This window comes from Dromaius novaehollandiae, chromosome 5 (genome assembly GCF_036370855.1).
Source record: "Dromaius novaehollandiae isolate bDroNov1 chromosome 5, bDroNov1.hap1, whole genome shotgun sequence".
Taxonomy (NCBI): domain Eukaryota; kingdom Metazoa; phylum Chordata; class Aves; order Casuariiformes; family Dromaiidae; genus Dromaius; species Dromaius novaehollandiae.
The window spans coordinates 69,808,645-69,823,673 of NC_088102.1; the positions used below are offsets into that span (position 1 = coordinate 69,808,645).

Consider the following 15,029-nt stretch of genomic DNA (forward strand, 5'->3'; position numbering starts at 1 on the left):
TCAAAGGGTGCACATTAGATATTGTTGACCTGCTGTGGGGTTTTGGTTTAAATCTGTCATCTGGATCTGATTTGCAAAAAGTATCAGATGCCTTTTGCTAGGCACTTGCCAGATTTTTTGAATCCCGTTTTTGTGCTAGGCTGCATCTGCTCAGGTACCTAAAATGATAGAAATCTACAATATGTTGCCTTTGAAAATATCCCCTTTGAATAGTTCATTCTGGTGTATGTAGTTAAGCCTGTGTTTAAGATAATACCTCTTACCTAAGGCCTGCAAAACGCTATGGAGCTGTGAGCTACGTGCAACGTTGGGAACTAAGAACGTCTTGTGCCATTTAGGGTTGCAGTGAGAGCTCTGTTCAGTAGCTCTCTGCGTCTTGTACTCACAGTGTGTTGTACTCAGATGTCCTGGTTTCTGTCCTGTGCACAAACATCTCGCTTTGCCGCGAGAGCTCCAGAGCTGTCCTTCCATCCCCGTTCTTCGCACAGCTTTGCCCTGTGCGCTCAGGACAGAGAAGTTCTTCCACAGAGGAAAGAAGTGAAGGGCAGCTCGGGTTACTGCAATACAAAAAACTAGGCAATAAACCTCCCTCCTCGAAGCTGTAACACAATATGTACAAGAACACAAGCAGTCTGGGTGTGGTTTTGCAGTCTGGCTGCTTGTTGCCTGAAGTGTCTCTGCAATGAAAACATTCCCTTTGGCTTAGTCCATCTCGGAGACAGATTTCCTGTTTGTCTTTTGACAGAGTATTTATTCTCTCAGAGAATACTTCTCTCATCTGTAAAACACACTCCTCTACCTCGCGCAGGAATCAAAACATGCGTTCAGAGAAGTGCATGCGGCTACTAGGCTGAGATAGGAGCACGACTTCACACAGGATGTTCAGCTAACAAATAACAGCTCAGAAACCTCATGCAGACCTCAAAGTAAACAAAATAATTTAAAATGCATCATTTACAAATGTAAAATATACATTTCACAAAGGAAATAGCAAATTCTTAAATATAAAGCTCTGGAGAGAAAGAACATTTTTTCACATTATTCAGAAATCTGCAAAGTAAACGGTCCCCTGTAAACCTGCCAGGCGGGGTCAGAGTACAAGAAATCCATACCTCTGCCGAGTGCCTGGAGCCTGCTTTTCCTGCCAGCTGAAAATCAGATACAGGATAAACTTAAAGACAAATGAAGAAATGTGGCACTTCTTCATATATGACAAATTTTTGAATGTGCAAACTATTAATTTCTTCTAGCCGTGGTTTTGAAAATAGCCAGATACAACTTAGGTTTACCCTTTCATATGCTTTAATGACTGTGGTCAGCTGTTCCTTCTTGAAGTATGTTTTTATGGTTATCAAGAGGTTTTGGGGGTGAGAAATACGATTTGAAGATGAAATCTTTGCAGGTGATATCTTTGCAGTGGTATTTTAAGCTTATATGGACTTCACACTAAATTTTTCTTAATTGAAGCAAGCATTTCTGTTTAGTGGTCTTCCCTTATAGCTCTGTATATGCTAAAGCAAGCTGTTACTCTGATTCCTGTTCTTACTTGTTAGCTTTTTCTTACCTAGCTAGAGTAGATTTTCGTGGTTCCGTGTTGCTATGACAATTTACAACAGCTCAAAATCTCACCTTGATGTTGATGCTAAGGAGATGATGTAGGTTGCTAATAGCACAGCAAAAAAAAGAAAAGCTACTTGATGTGGTTGACTGTCAAAAATAAAGTCACCTTGCTTATAATAAATTCTTCCCAGGTCTGAAAAATTTCCACAAACTTCCAAACTAAACTCTTGCATGAGCACTGAATAGTCTGACAGGAAGAAGCTGATATATTGTCTGATTTAAGTGCATATTGGTGTTAAAGAGATTGGAGAATGTTGTCTTCCCTTTTCCCCATCCCCCACATTTCCTTCCTTTTGCCTCTGTCAGTTTTCAGTTTAAGCAGTGATTTTTTTTTCAATAAAAATAATTCATTTTTCTTGTTCAAATACTTGCAATTGAATTTCTTTGCATGGAAATGAAGAATTTTTCTTGTGCAATGTATAATGCTTTTCACAAATGACCAAGCTTGTTTAATTGGAAAAATTTCTTAGTTAAGAACTTGGGTGGAAAGTTTGGACCAACTCTTCTGGAGATTCCTGTCTCAGCAGGCTGTGAGGACAGTCTGTGGGGAGCTCAGTGCCTCAGTGAGACAATGGGACATTTGCAGGGGGGTAAGGTTTTTGTTTATATAATTTCAAGTTGAAAATATGTTGTTCCTAGCAATCCTGAAGTTGTTCTATAAAACATCATTTCCAGAGTGACAACCAGTACAGTTGCCAAAGGTTTGCTAAGCTGAGGATCTGTTTCTTGTTTTGCACTGGTAGATTAAATTGTGGTTTACCTAACTGTGGTTTCCTCTCTGTCTTGCTGCAGGCATCTCTTGTGGAAAGTCTATGATTAGCTCCATGAGTCTCATGGGAGGAAGCAGTGGTGCCCCCTTATATGACAGAAACCATGTTACTGGAGCCTCTTCTAGTAGCTCATCCAGCACAAAAGCCACTTTCTACCCACAGGTATGTCTTGAAAATATACCCGTGAGTTAGCTATCTCCCACTTCTGACAAGAAGAGGAAGATGAAAATTTGTGTTACTAAATCTAATGCTAATAACGGTTGCTCTTAGGTGTTGCTGTTGATGAAATACAAGCCCAGCCCAATACCCACTGAACTCAACACAAGGGCTTTGTTTTAGCCCATCAGCATTGCACAACGCTACATGGTGTCTACAATTTTTTGTTGTTAGAGTGATACTCTGCTAGGTTGTTCCTGGGCAATGCTGTTCTTCTGTCTTGACTCCCTTGAAAATGCCACCTCTGTTGCTCTTTGTGAACCCTGGTGTCAGTGGCCCAGTGACATTCTGCACTGCAATATGCTGCAGGCACCCATGGAATGAAAAGACAAACAAGACATGAGTGGGAATAAAATGCATAAGAAATAAGCTTGGCTTGCAGTTTATGTGAAGCGCTTATTGCTGATTCAGAAAACCAAACGTGAGCACAGGGAGAAAACACTGGTACCAGCATATGTTACTGTGCTTGAGTTTTTTCAGCTGTATCTTGTCTCCATTTATGTTTTTGAACTGTTGGATGTGATAGAATTTTAGTCCCCAGATCAGAGTCTTGTTAATTTAAAAGATATCCTAAAGTATGAATGGAAAAGAAGGTCTGGAAATGTGTAGGAGAGAGGTACAAAGGTTACCATTGGCGGCATTTTCATAAAATTGTTTTTCTTCTCACTGCTGCTTAGGAATACATTCATTCACTCTTCCGTCTACACAAGCTTGCAGCCAGTCTGCTAGGTACTGAGGTGCTCTGTCGATTGTGTTTAATTGAGAGCCCACATGGTGTGTGGGTACAGGTTGCATTTGTGTTTACGTGTCAACAATTTTGATTGACAGTGTTTTGCCCAACAGCAATTATGCTCTCTCTGCTTTGTTTTAAAAAGATAAAGATGGAGGAAAGGGGATTGTGAGCTTATCTGTTGATAAGGAAATATTGGTTAGATTTATATTCCTTGTTACCTTCTCAGAGAAGCCATTGAGAAGCTAGTGAAGATCAGGAGATGCTTGCGATTCTAACACAGCAGCTCTCCTAGCTTCTGTGCGCAGTTTGGCTCATGCTTCCCCAGTGTCTCTGTAACTCGCTGAACAGTTTCATGCTGGTACCTGCTTCGTGTGTCAGTGCTACGCTAAAAAGGATGTGCAGAAAAAACCCAATTGTATTAATAGAAAAAACTTACGTACGGAAATCTTGAAAGAGGAAAGGAGCCCAAGAGCTGATTTGTTTGTGCCTTTCTATGGGATCTGGCCAGGCCAGAAATCCAGCTCTCTCAAGGGATTACTGGCCTAACCTAACCTGCCTGTGGTACTGGCAATCTTTTTCCGCATTTTCCTCTCAGGGCCAGACCCGGGGCCTGCAGGGATAGTGTCAGCCCTTCCTTCGGGAGGGGCGGCATGTCGGATTCCCCTACGGAAGCTGTTGTGCAGCCTTTGTTCCACTGAGGTTACTGCTTGAGCCTGATATTTTCATCAATTCTACCTGGTAGTTGATTAGCAATTTTAGTTTAATAATTGAAAAGAAGAGATCTGAGCATCTAGCTGCCTTGGCTTTTCTTTTCTGTATTTGTTCTGGGTGCTGAGCTCATGTGGTGGTGGTGTTGATGGGTGGTCCTTGGCAGGGGATGAAGACTAGGGAGGAGCCGATGTGGAGCTGTGCCAGTTTGTTTAGCTGAGAACCTGGCCACAGGCATCCTGAGTGATGCTGCTTGCTGTATTTAATCTGAATGTGAAGTGGTGTGTTGATGCAGCTCCGCACCAGCAGTTGAGGATCCAGGAGCAGCACGCAAGTGCCTCTCCGAGGAGGAGGACTCCTGGAAAATACGCAGGGCTGCTCTGTGCTCTGCGTGGAAGTGAGTGGGTGCAGGCCAACGGCCTGCTGGCCGTGCCGGGGCTTCTGCTTCCTGGGTGATGAGCAAAGTCCCATATTTGTAAGGTGGGGAAGAATGAACCCTAGGGCGTTGCATTTTTCTTGAAGCATAATAAACTGTTTTCATAGGTGTAAGGATTGCTGCATATACGCACACACAGGCTAGGGCAAGTTACAACTATTTGTAGCTGCTGGGCTCTTTGCACTGCGAACTTTGCCAAAATGATATGTTTATGTAAGGACAGTAAAGAGGAAGTATTCAGGGAAGGATGGAGTCGTATTAGTTATTGCAAAGGCGGCTGGCCTCCTGACCCCGATATCGATGGCGGTGCGTTTAGGGGCTGCGGCTGGAACAGCCTTTGCTTCCCATTAGCATCTGCTGTGGATGACGTCAGCCCCTGTGTCCAAGGAACTGCACTGAGATTCAGCAAAACTGGGGTCCTCTTCCTGCTTTACTTCACCCTTCCTGTGTAACAACAGCCATGGCTCTTACGTGGTAAGGAGGAATAATTCCTCCTGCGAAAACTTAAAAGGCCTGCAGTGTACCTAAGCCCAGAGTAAAGAGTAAAATGGATTTCTCTGGCTTCCAAAAATGCATTAATCCATCCAAGCTGCAAAGAGAGGAAGCTAAAGTAAGGATGAGATGATAGTGACCTGTTTAACGCGTAAGTAATATTTTAAAAAGAGTTTTATAATTAACCCAAACTTTTGCACTGCTTGTTCTTAATCTTCCTAGATCCTGAATCCACCTCCTTCCCCAGCAACCGATCGCTCCCTGTATAACACAGAGATGTTCTATTCCTCAAACATTCCTTCAACCACGAGATCTTACAGGTATGGCTCAGACAAGAAGGTTCGGTGCTTTTTCTGTCCTTTCGTTTTGGATATTAAGCAAATGTTCTTGTTCAGACTTTACCTTGTTTAAAAAAAAAAAAAAAACCTTCCCCTCTCTTGGTAAATGACGACTTGAATGGAAGTTACTCTAGCTGCCATGTTAAACATTGCCTTTGTATGTGTTCTTATTTTGACACAGCAAGGTTTAGTGCCTATCAGTACAGTGTTGCTGATTAAGAATGCAATATAAATAGATAATGTTGTTATTTAACGATCATAAAGCGTCCAGTGTAAAGGTTAGTGTTTTCTGTTCAGTTCATCAGACATGTATCAAGACTCTTTGATGGGTCAGTCAGTTTGCTGGTTGTTAGCGGCTGGGCTAAATGGCCACAGTGGTCTTCTCTGGCTGTCCAAATCACGGGTGTGTTTTGGCCAGAGGTTGGCAGCACGCGCTGCTGGCTGTTGGGTAGGCTGAGGGTAGTTGTGCCGTTCAGATTTAACGCAGTTCAAGCACTCCCCCTTGTTGGGTTCCTATGAAAACCTGAATTATGGCTCACACAGTATAAGTGTCTTGACTGGGGGGACACAGCCATTCATTTTCCATCTTTTTCTTTCTTTATTCCCCGATTTGCAATTAATGCAGATGCTTTTTTTTCTCCCTTTTTTTGCAGACCATACCTTATACGAGGGATAGCTCCCCCCACAACCCCGTGCAGCACAGATGTGTGCGACAGCGACTACACGACCAGTCGGTGGAAGGCCAACAAATACTACATTGATTTAAATTCAGACTCAGACCCTTATCCCCCTCCCCCAACACCTCGCAGCCAGTACATGTCGGCAGAAGAAAGCTGTCCCCCGTCTCCGGCCACGGAACGAAGCTATTTCCACCTCTACCCCCCTCCGCCCTCTCCTTGTACAGACTCCTCATGACCTCAACAGAAGGAACTTTCCTGTAAATATTTTTAAATATGAACAGATTTAAAATATATATTTTATGATTTAAAAATAAATAGGGGTGGGAATTTTAAAAAGAAAAGAAATGTGAATAAAAACGGGTGGGAGGGATGGGGCTGTGAAAAATTGTACAGAGGAAGAATATTTATAAAATTGATTTTTTTAATTTAATTTCCATTCTTTTGTGCCATATTTGCTGTTTTGAATTGAAGTCATGAAAGTGACTTAATCTCCAAAGCATTTGGGGAGGGAATGTTGAGCCTTTTTGCGTTTTTTTAAGTCACCTTTTTACTTGTAAAGTATATGTAATTCTTTTTATTAACGTGAGAAAAGAAAGAGAAGGGGCTTGTGGGAGGAGCAAGCTAAAGACAGATTAAGGTTATTCACAGAGGAAAAAAACATTTTAAAATAAAAATTATTTGTCACTACTTCTCATCCCCTCTCCACCACTGAGAGCAGACATGCAAAAAAAAAAACGCTCGGATGCTCCTGTTTGCCAGCGAGCTGAATGCTTCCCAGCAGAACCTGTGTGCCGAGACCTGGATTTTGAACTTCCCCCTCCGTTTGCTCAGCATCAAACTGGAAGAGTTTCTTTGGGCCATACCTTCCAGCTTAAGCAGGCCCACGGGCATCAGGCCCTAGCTCCTGCCAGTGCAGCTCCTTGCGTGGCCAATTCTGGAACTGATTCAGGCTAAAAAGACAACCAGCCCTAAAACGCCGGGTTTATCTCCAGTCAGTTCCCCACTTTGAGTCAGTGCAAGGCTGCAGAAGCAGTTGTACTGACCCGGAGCTGTGAGCACAGGGCAGGTTTAAAGTGGTATTTCAGCCAAAAGAAACGTTTGACAAGCTTTGGTTGGACTCACCATTTTGGTGTGATGAAACCAAGCTCCTTCAGCCTCTCTCGCAGCCGCTTCTCTGGGAAGGTGCTGTCAGGGTCAGCTTCATCCCAAAAGGCAGTGGTAGCTGTTTTTCCCAGAAGTCTGGCAATTCACCCTGTTGGATCTCTGAGATGCTCTCCGGTGTTGAACTCATCAGGGAATTGCTTCATTTCAAATGTCCATTTCCCAAGGTAGAATGATGTGGTCACTTTTATTCATTTAAATGAGGGAAGTTGTTTGGTTTTTTGTTGGTGTGTGTAGAAAACGGTATCTGCATAGCTCAAAACCAGAATCTGTGCCACTCAAACAGTTCAGCTGTGGTTTCATGAAAATTTACCAGAGAATTAGTGCAGTTTGGAAATAGATAGAAAAAGCATAGGGGAGGAAGGAAGGGAGACAAAATACTTCTAACTGTCCTTAAAAAAAAAAAAAAAAAAAAAAAAAAAAAAGAAGAAGGAGGAAACTCTTTGACAAACTGCTGTATCATTAGGACATCATGATCAGCAAAGTGCTCATGCAACCTTGCCAAAAAACCCCTTGGGCGTGGGGGGCTAGGATCAGCCTCTTTCACAATACAGAAGAGAGATTTTTGCTTTGACTCCCCTCTTGCTATAACGAAAGGGCTCAAGTACTGTATAAATCCAGCGCTGGTGATGATGATGTGAATGCCTGTTTGAGACATCTGAGGGAAGATCTGAATACGCAGACCTGCACCTGTTCCTGCAGCTGCCAAATAACAGATGTGTTGGGCCTTTGACAGCCTTAATATTGCTGGCAACAATGAAAACTTTCTTTTTGAATTTAAATTGTATTTGATTTGGGTTTTTTTTTTTTAGCAAGTCTTTTGAGAGCACTTCAGAGGAAGCCCACAGCTCTGGGCCAGGGGTCTTTGTTCCCAGCGGTGGAGGGGCTGGGACCACAGCGACCTGGTCCAGTTTGGGTTTTCAGATTTGTTAGTCCAGTTCTGCTCGTCCTGCCTTCGTTGTCCAAGAGCAGGATGTGTCGTCACCGGTGTATTATTAACATTCTTTAAGTAGCTTTCATTACCTTCATGCGTAGGGTTCACTGGTTCACTTCTGAGGCTGAGATTCGGCACAGAGATGCCTGCCGCTTTGCGTGGAGAAAAATACCATATTGGAGAATGCAGTATTGGAGTTTAAGAACGGGTTATCTTCCCCCATCCGCTGGCAACCTAAGTAATTCTGCGGTGTGCCAGGAGTGACAGGGTCGTAGTTTGTTGATTTCAGAGTGACTTGGTCGATCTCTGAACAAGTGTTAATGATTTGGTGAAATGAAGAGCACTTTTCATGTGATCGTGTTTCAGTCAAATAAGTAACGAATATGGGTCCACGGGATATTGTATGTATCATATCCATCATATAAATGAATGCTTGTTCTGCACTACAGCAGTTGGTAGTCCAATTTCACATGTCATATTTAACTTTGTGCATGATAACTATTCACCAACTGTGGTGAATTCATTATTTTAGTTGTTTGATGTTAGAGTTATAGCTTAAAGAACATGGCACATTAATTTTCCTGTGTTCCTGTGATGACACTGGATGCAAATTTTCCTTACGCCACTGATCATTTTAACACTCTTAACCACTTTATCTGAAGACTCGTATCCTATTACAAAGTTTGGAGTTGAGTCCAAGAACATTAGCAGTCTTTTACTGAGAGCTAAGCTGTCCTGAGGGTCAAGCTCTCTTGGACCTTAGGTATTCAGAAGGTAGGAGGTGCTTCTGGCCGAACAGGATGAATTGTGTGTGTACAGTTTTTAATTTCATTTAGACATTCAGAGCCTCTTGCTGCTGATATTTGCTGAGAAATTACCTCATCTGAAACACCTGTGGTTTGGCGAGCAGGATCTAAGCCCCACACCACTCCATAACACTGGCTTGGAATTGGTAGACTCAATATGCTTTGAAAGGGTTACCGCACTTCTGGTGCCGGAAAAGGCCATATATTTCAGTAAGAGGAGTCACTTTGCTCTCCAGAAATACACTCCTGGTAAGGTGTGGTTTGCATCCTGTGAACTTTCAGGCTGAAACTTGGAAACTGGATGCTATTTTCTTCTATATCAGGATGAGGGAAAGAGTTAGATAGACCTACTGGTACTGCATGCAAATGACAAGTTGTGGCAGTTCTGGGTTGAACAGATAATAAAATGGGGAGAAGTTATGTTTTGGTGGGTCTTATGCATAGTTTTACTAGTGCAAAAGTGTGCTATGAGAAAGCTGGTTGAAATTTTATAGAAGTTCTTCCCTGAGAACTTGCAGGGGGATGCATGCATTTGGATTATCTGTTTTAGCTTGCGAGTACTTGAATTGGTTTATTCAAATATTTTCTGTGCTCATTGTGATTGTACGTTAGCACTTGAAGCAGCTCATAGCTGCTACTAATGGGCAAAGCGTATGGTTGATTCCGTGTTAAATTTAAGAGACAGATTTCCGAGCAGAGAGCAGCTTTCCTGTCTTCCAGCTCAGTCGTGAAAGCGGTTACTCGGGTCCTCTTGTCTTCTGTGGACTTTGTCCTAACTGCGGGACAGAGGTAGCAGCAGTGCGAGGCCGTAAGGAAAATGGGTAGATTCGTAAGTCAGGATCTTCGGGAGTGAAGTATCCTTGAATTCCAAGCAAAGACTTGTGTAAATTATAGCTTTACTCTACTTGAGCCAGACCGGCCAACAACCACTGCACCCTGCAATTTGCAACGCCGGTAATAAATTTGTTCCACTACTGCTGGATGATTCTGGGAAAACTTCGTTAGCACATCGTCTCTGCCATCTCACTGTTTCAGCCTCCCTCTGTCCGGAGGGGTCTCGAACAGCATTAAAGCAAAGATTAGGCTGAATTTGTATATATGACAAGTCGTGGTATTTTCTTTACAATAGTGTCATAGTACCTAACGCCCCAGGTCTGAAAATGAGACCGGGCCACTACAGCCAGGTCCAAAGAAGCAGGCTGAAATGAGTGGAGCCATGTTTCTCCTTTTTGAGTAATAGACTTGATTTATAATACACGTTGATCTCTCTGGCTTGCAAAGGATGCAAGCACTCCCCGGTGGGTTCCCGTGCTTTATAAACGTGCTCAGTCAAACTTCACCTAAGTCGCGCGTCCTGTTTGCTTCAAGCATATTCAGAAGCAGATTTCTTCCGATGTCAGTCGCTTTGATGGGGTATATGTTGAGTCAGTCCGAATGGGTAGCTGTGCTTATAATTGTACTACAAGTGATCTCCATTAACGTCAGGAAATGAAAACAGAAGGCAGGCATGTTCCCAATCGTTATAACACACAAGAGTGCCTGGCGTGGAGCCCTGAATTAGAAATAACATTTTTGCTGGTACGGTGCTGAGGGACATTTTATAAATTTCCATGTTTGGTCTGAGCCTTAGACAAGCCAGCGTCAAAGATGGCAGTCATTTACAGATCAGTTATTCAGTTGTTTCTGTGTTTAAATGGATTTTGAGGCCAGTGCTTGCTGGAAGTTTGACTTGTCCATAAAAGACTCGGGGAAGGCCGAGTCCCAAAGGCTGAGAGGTGTCTGCCGGTTCTGCTGCAGCCGGTCCCTTAGGTACCGCAACAGTTTCTGTTCATCGTTAAATGTTAAAAAACCCATTCTTCAACTATTGTGAGTTAAGCTAAACAACTTAAGGTATTTGCTAAATGGAATATTAATACACATCAATGTTTTTAATCTTGTCCTGTCTTCTAGCTCTGCTTCCTGTGAACACTTACTAAAGGTTTTGTACTTTGAAGGGTGGTTTTGTAAAAGGTGAGGGGTTTTTTTAAGTTGTTTATTTTGAGGTTGTACTACTCTGTGGGTGTTTTCACATAAGAGCGTACTCCCTGGGGGGAGAAAGGAGAAATCAGTATTAAATCAGCATTAAATCAGCGTTAAGCCTGCTGATAGCAGTGAGGGAAACCAGTGTGACGCAGATGGCTTCCACGTTTCACGAGAGGCTTCCCCAAACTGCAAGCAGTGCCGTGCTGACGGCCCGCGCCACGTCCCCCTGCCCGCGTGCCGCCGTGTCCTGGCTGCTCCCGCGCAGGTCGCAGACCCCATCGTGGCTGACCCGGCGAGCCGGGCTTGCTTCCCCCAGCCAGCACAGGCTCAGGCGCCTGCCGGAGGGAGGATCGCAATGGTGAGACCTAGCCGGGGCATGTTGCATCAGCAAAACAAGTGTGGAGAAGACATCTAGAATGAGTGACGAGAGAAGGAAAGCAAGCTGGGCAGCTGCAGCAAGCGATGGACTGATTCACCTGCATCCATGTCCTCGAAAAGCAAATAGTCCCACCGACACACCTTTCTCCAAACCAAGAACCACGCTACTCCCGCGCCAGCCCTCCGGAGCTGCTCGACACAGGGAGGGATGTTCTGGTTTGCTTTGTACAGAGGTCCGGACAGAAGTGCAGTCCGTATACACGTACCGAAGTCTTTTGGTTGCACCTAGGAACACAACAGGAGCAGCACTTTTTGCTGTTGCACGTGAAATTTGGAGGGCATTGCAAACAAAACTCTAACCCAGACTGCTTTCTTTCTTTCTTAAGTGTATCGCAATTGCTGCTATTGTAAAATGTACAGGAATATACAAAGATTACCAAGAATTTTTATGATTAAAAAAAATCCCACACAATCTTACTTTTATATTTATATGAAAATGTGTATCCTGCAAACAGCCTAATTATTACAGCTTTATATGTGTATCATTTTGTAGAAATCATTATTACAAGAGGCAACCAAACCCAATACTTAAGTGCCTTGGGTATCCTAAAAGCTCAGCATATTGACTGGGGAAAAAAAGTAAAGCCTTAAATCACAAGTGCCCCCAGAGTCACGTGTTGATTGTACTCGGCTGGTGTTAACAAAGCTTTGTCTCATGGTTAGAGGTCTCTTCATTTAAAATAAATACACTCGCAAGTCGTGGAACGAACTGAAAACTGGTAAGTTCTGAATTTTTTTTAGCGCACATGTCTCGAGTTTGTAGTACCTTGGAATTTCTCTCAAACGCATTAGTCCACATGAACTTTGATTTATATATATATCCGTATCTATTTCAACAACAATCTTGCTATCCATTAAAAATGCATTACATTAAAAGCAAATGCCAGCAGCTCACGGTATGTATTTTGGGATTAAATTGACATTATTTTCCGAATGTCACTACAGTATTTCTCATTAAAGCCATAAAAATTTTGTCTTGTTACAGAAAGTCTTTACCAGTTATTTTTCAAAGTATGGTTTTCTAGCATAAAAATGAACCTTGTGAAACTGTCTTATGAAAAAATTGTTTGAGGCTTTCATTGCCAGTAATGAAACCATTTCATTTTCAGGTCTTGAAACTGCAATGTTTCGTCAAGTTAATAAAACCCAAAATCTTATTTGAAGTAACTGTTGTTTTGTATAAATATCTGTAAAGTTAACAAACTCTGCATTTGTACTGTAGATATTGTGGATTCTGTTTTATAATAAATATTTTTGAAAGATTTGATTAGCAGCCCTTTTTATGACTGATGCTGTTTCATCATCTACAGTAGAGATAGCCGGGCCTATGTCACGATTGTTTTGGACACTGGGATAAGGGCAGCATTGCCATCTCCTTACTTTTCATTTTAAAATGTACAGTAACAGCAGGGGCAAGGAGGTAAAGAGGTTGGTAGGTTACTGATCTGTCGAGTAACAACTGTTAGGCAGTTATAGAACTTACTATAGCTTTGTCAGGTATCTTACCTGTCAAAAATGTTGTATTTCATAGGAAGAATCCATGTGTTTTGATTAGTCCAGATCAGTTCTGTGCTTTTTCAATTGTACGGTATCTTTTGATTGTTTCTCTAGGAGGTAAAAGTAAATCTTTTAACCAATGACTTTTTTTTTCTTTTTCTTTTAAGGTTTTAAGGCTAGTCTGGTCTTGCATTCCTGTGGTCAATACAGATTGTCTGTTTTGCGAAATTTGTCATCTTAACCAAAATAATCTTTAACCAAGATACCCTTTCTCCTGCACGCTGGTTAGATGAGACTCGGAACGAAGGAAGCAGTTCTGCAGTCGTCAACAGCCCTGGTGATGGCCAGTTCCTTTCCTCTGGATTTCTCCAGGATAGAAAACGTAGTGTGCAAACGGAAGAGCCATGCTTCGGTTTATCTACGACACCTTTCAGGTTTCCTGTTGTACGGAAGCAAAAAATGGCTGAAAATTTATTTTCTCTCGGCCAGATTACCCTTGCTAGCAATGCTTAATATAAATGGACCCTGCAGCAGCCACGCGATGGATGCCTTGCTGTAGGGATTTACGCCATGGCGAGGATTAAGGTGAGGTTACAGTCTGGGGAAGAAAACCAGAGGGTCTGGACTTATTTATGGTGCTGCGCACAGCCTGGAGCAGGTCATCCATCATCCTGTTGTATTAGAGAGGTTGGACCAAATTACCCAGAGGAACAGGAGGCTTTTTAGGCTTTCCTATGGCACGTGGCAGGGTTCTGCTGTTCTTCCGCGAGCTGCTCTCTGCAGCTGGGCCTCCCGACCCGTGCAGATGTGCAGGGTCCTCACCTCTGGCGGTGGCCGCCGGCTGACGGGACAGCCGGTCGCAGGAAGGCCTTTGTTTGACGCAGGTATTGCACAAAAGGAATACCGCTTTCTGCGTGCCACACTTACCATTCCTGCTCCTCCAGGGCCTCCATTCCAGATGTGTTAGGGTATCTCTTAAAACTGGAGGAGGCAAGTATTTTCTTCTAGCTCAGGGAAAGCTTGCTTGGCTGTTTGACTGGATCTTTGTATTCTTGCACTCCCCACAGCTTACAGATTCTTTAATGTGTTAGCTGGGAAGTCTCTGTTACATCATTTTCCTAGTGGAATTTGAGTATGTTCCCAGGAGCAAACCTGGGCTCACGTGGAAGGATGTCTAATTCCAACCCCACCAGTCCAGATCTTTCAGGAAATCACCCCAGCTGTTCATTTCCACTGCAGGGCAGATCAAGGGGTTTGGCTGATTCAGCACAGCGTAGCTCTGGCTCCAGGTGGGTAACAAATTGCATCTGGATCTGCTATGAAGAGGTTGAGGTGGTCAAACGTTCTCCAAAAGCCTGGGTGACCTGCGGCTGTGCTGGGGAAGCTCCTGATCCCAAGCCGTGTAGCCATCCGGATCTCTTTCCATGCTTCCACAGGGCTCTACCACCAGCCTCAAAGCAACTCGCAGTGATGTGCCACCAAATGGAGCAGTGGCAATGCTGTCCACGCTACAGAAAGCGGCCAGGCTGCCCACGCAGACTCACAGCAAGAAGCAAGTTCTTCACGAGAAACTAGTGCTTTTGGGGACGTGCAGTCAGCAGGTATGTCTGCCTTTCACCCCCCTCTCCCCCGAGGGGTTTGTATGCAGATGTCCTCTCCTTCCAGGCAGAGCATGCTGCTGCGGCGCAGCAGGAGGGAGGGATGGTGCTCGAGCGCACATGCTCTACAGACTCGGCAAGAGGGACCCACACGGCCTCACCAGGCAGGGCCTGATGTCCCAGTGGGTTGTCCATGTGCTAACGTTGCGGAGAGCACCAGTTACCACAACCTGTCTTGGAAGAGTCCAGGTTGCTGCTGGAATCTATTGAGAAAGCACAGATGGGAAAAGCGCTGAGGTGGTGTGTGCACGGCGGCAGTGATTTTCTGGTTTTAGACAGCCAGGTCCCTGGCTATACATAAGGCTGGAGACAAAGCTAGAGCTTGGGAAACGAAGGCTTGATGAGCCAGGCTTATTGCTGGCCTCTGAATACATTGCAGAAGTGGGATGAGGTGAATAACTGCATGGGCAATGCCAACAGTGCAGCGTTTGATGGAGGGACTGATCAGTTGGCAAAGACCGTAGCTAGCTGAGGATTAGGACAAGCAACTTGGGTCTGCCCCGTTTGCGTTTTTGATGGA

At 43.8% G+C, this 15,029-nt stretch overlaps 1 protein-coding gene across 3 annotated transcripts in view; it reads left to right on the forward strand.

The window, feature by feature from the left end:
• Positions 1-12,621, forward strand: part of LRP5 (LDL receptor related protein 5) — a 175,382-nt gene extending 162,761 nt beyond the window's left edge. For all 3 annotated transcript variants that reach the window (XM_026108080.2, XM_064513233.1, XM_026108081.2), the window contains exons 21-23: positions 2,413-2,552; positions 5,198-5,295; positions 5,967-12,621. In XM_026108080.2, coding sequence (XP_025963865.2) covers positions 2,413-2,552; positions 5,198-5,295; positions 5,967-6,228 — 500 coding nt within the window. In that variant the 3' untranslated portion in view covers positions 6,229-12,621. The remainder of the gene's footprint in view (positions 1-2,412; positions 2,553-5,197; positions 5,296-5,966) is intronic.
• The last annotated feature ends 2,408 nt before the right edge of the window (positions 12,622-15,029 follow it).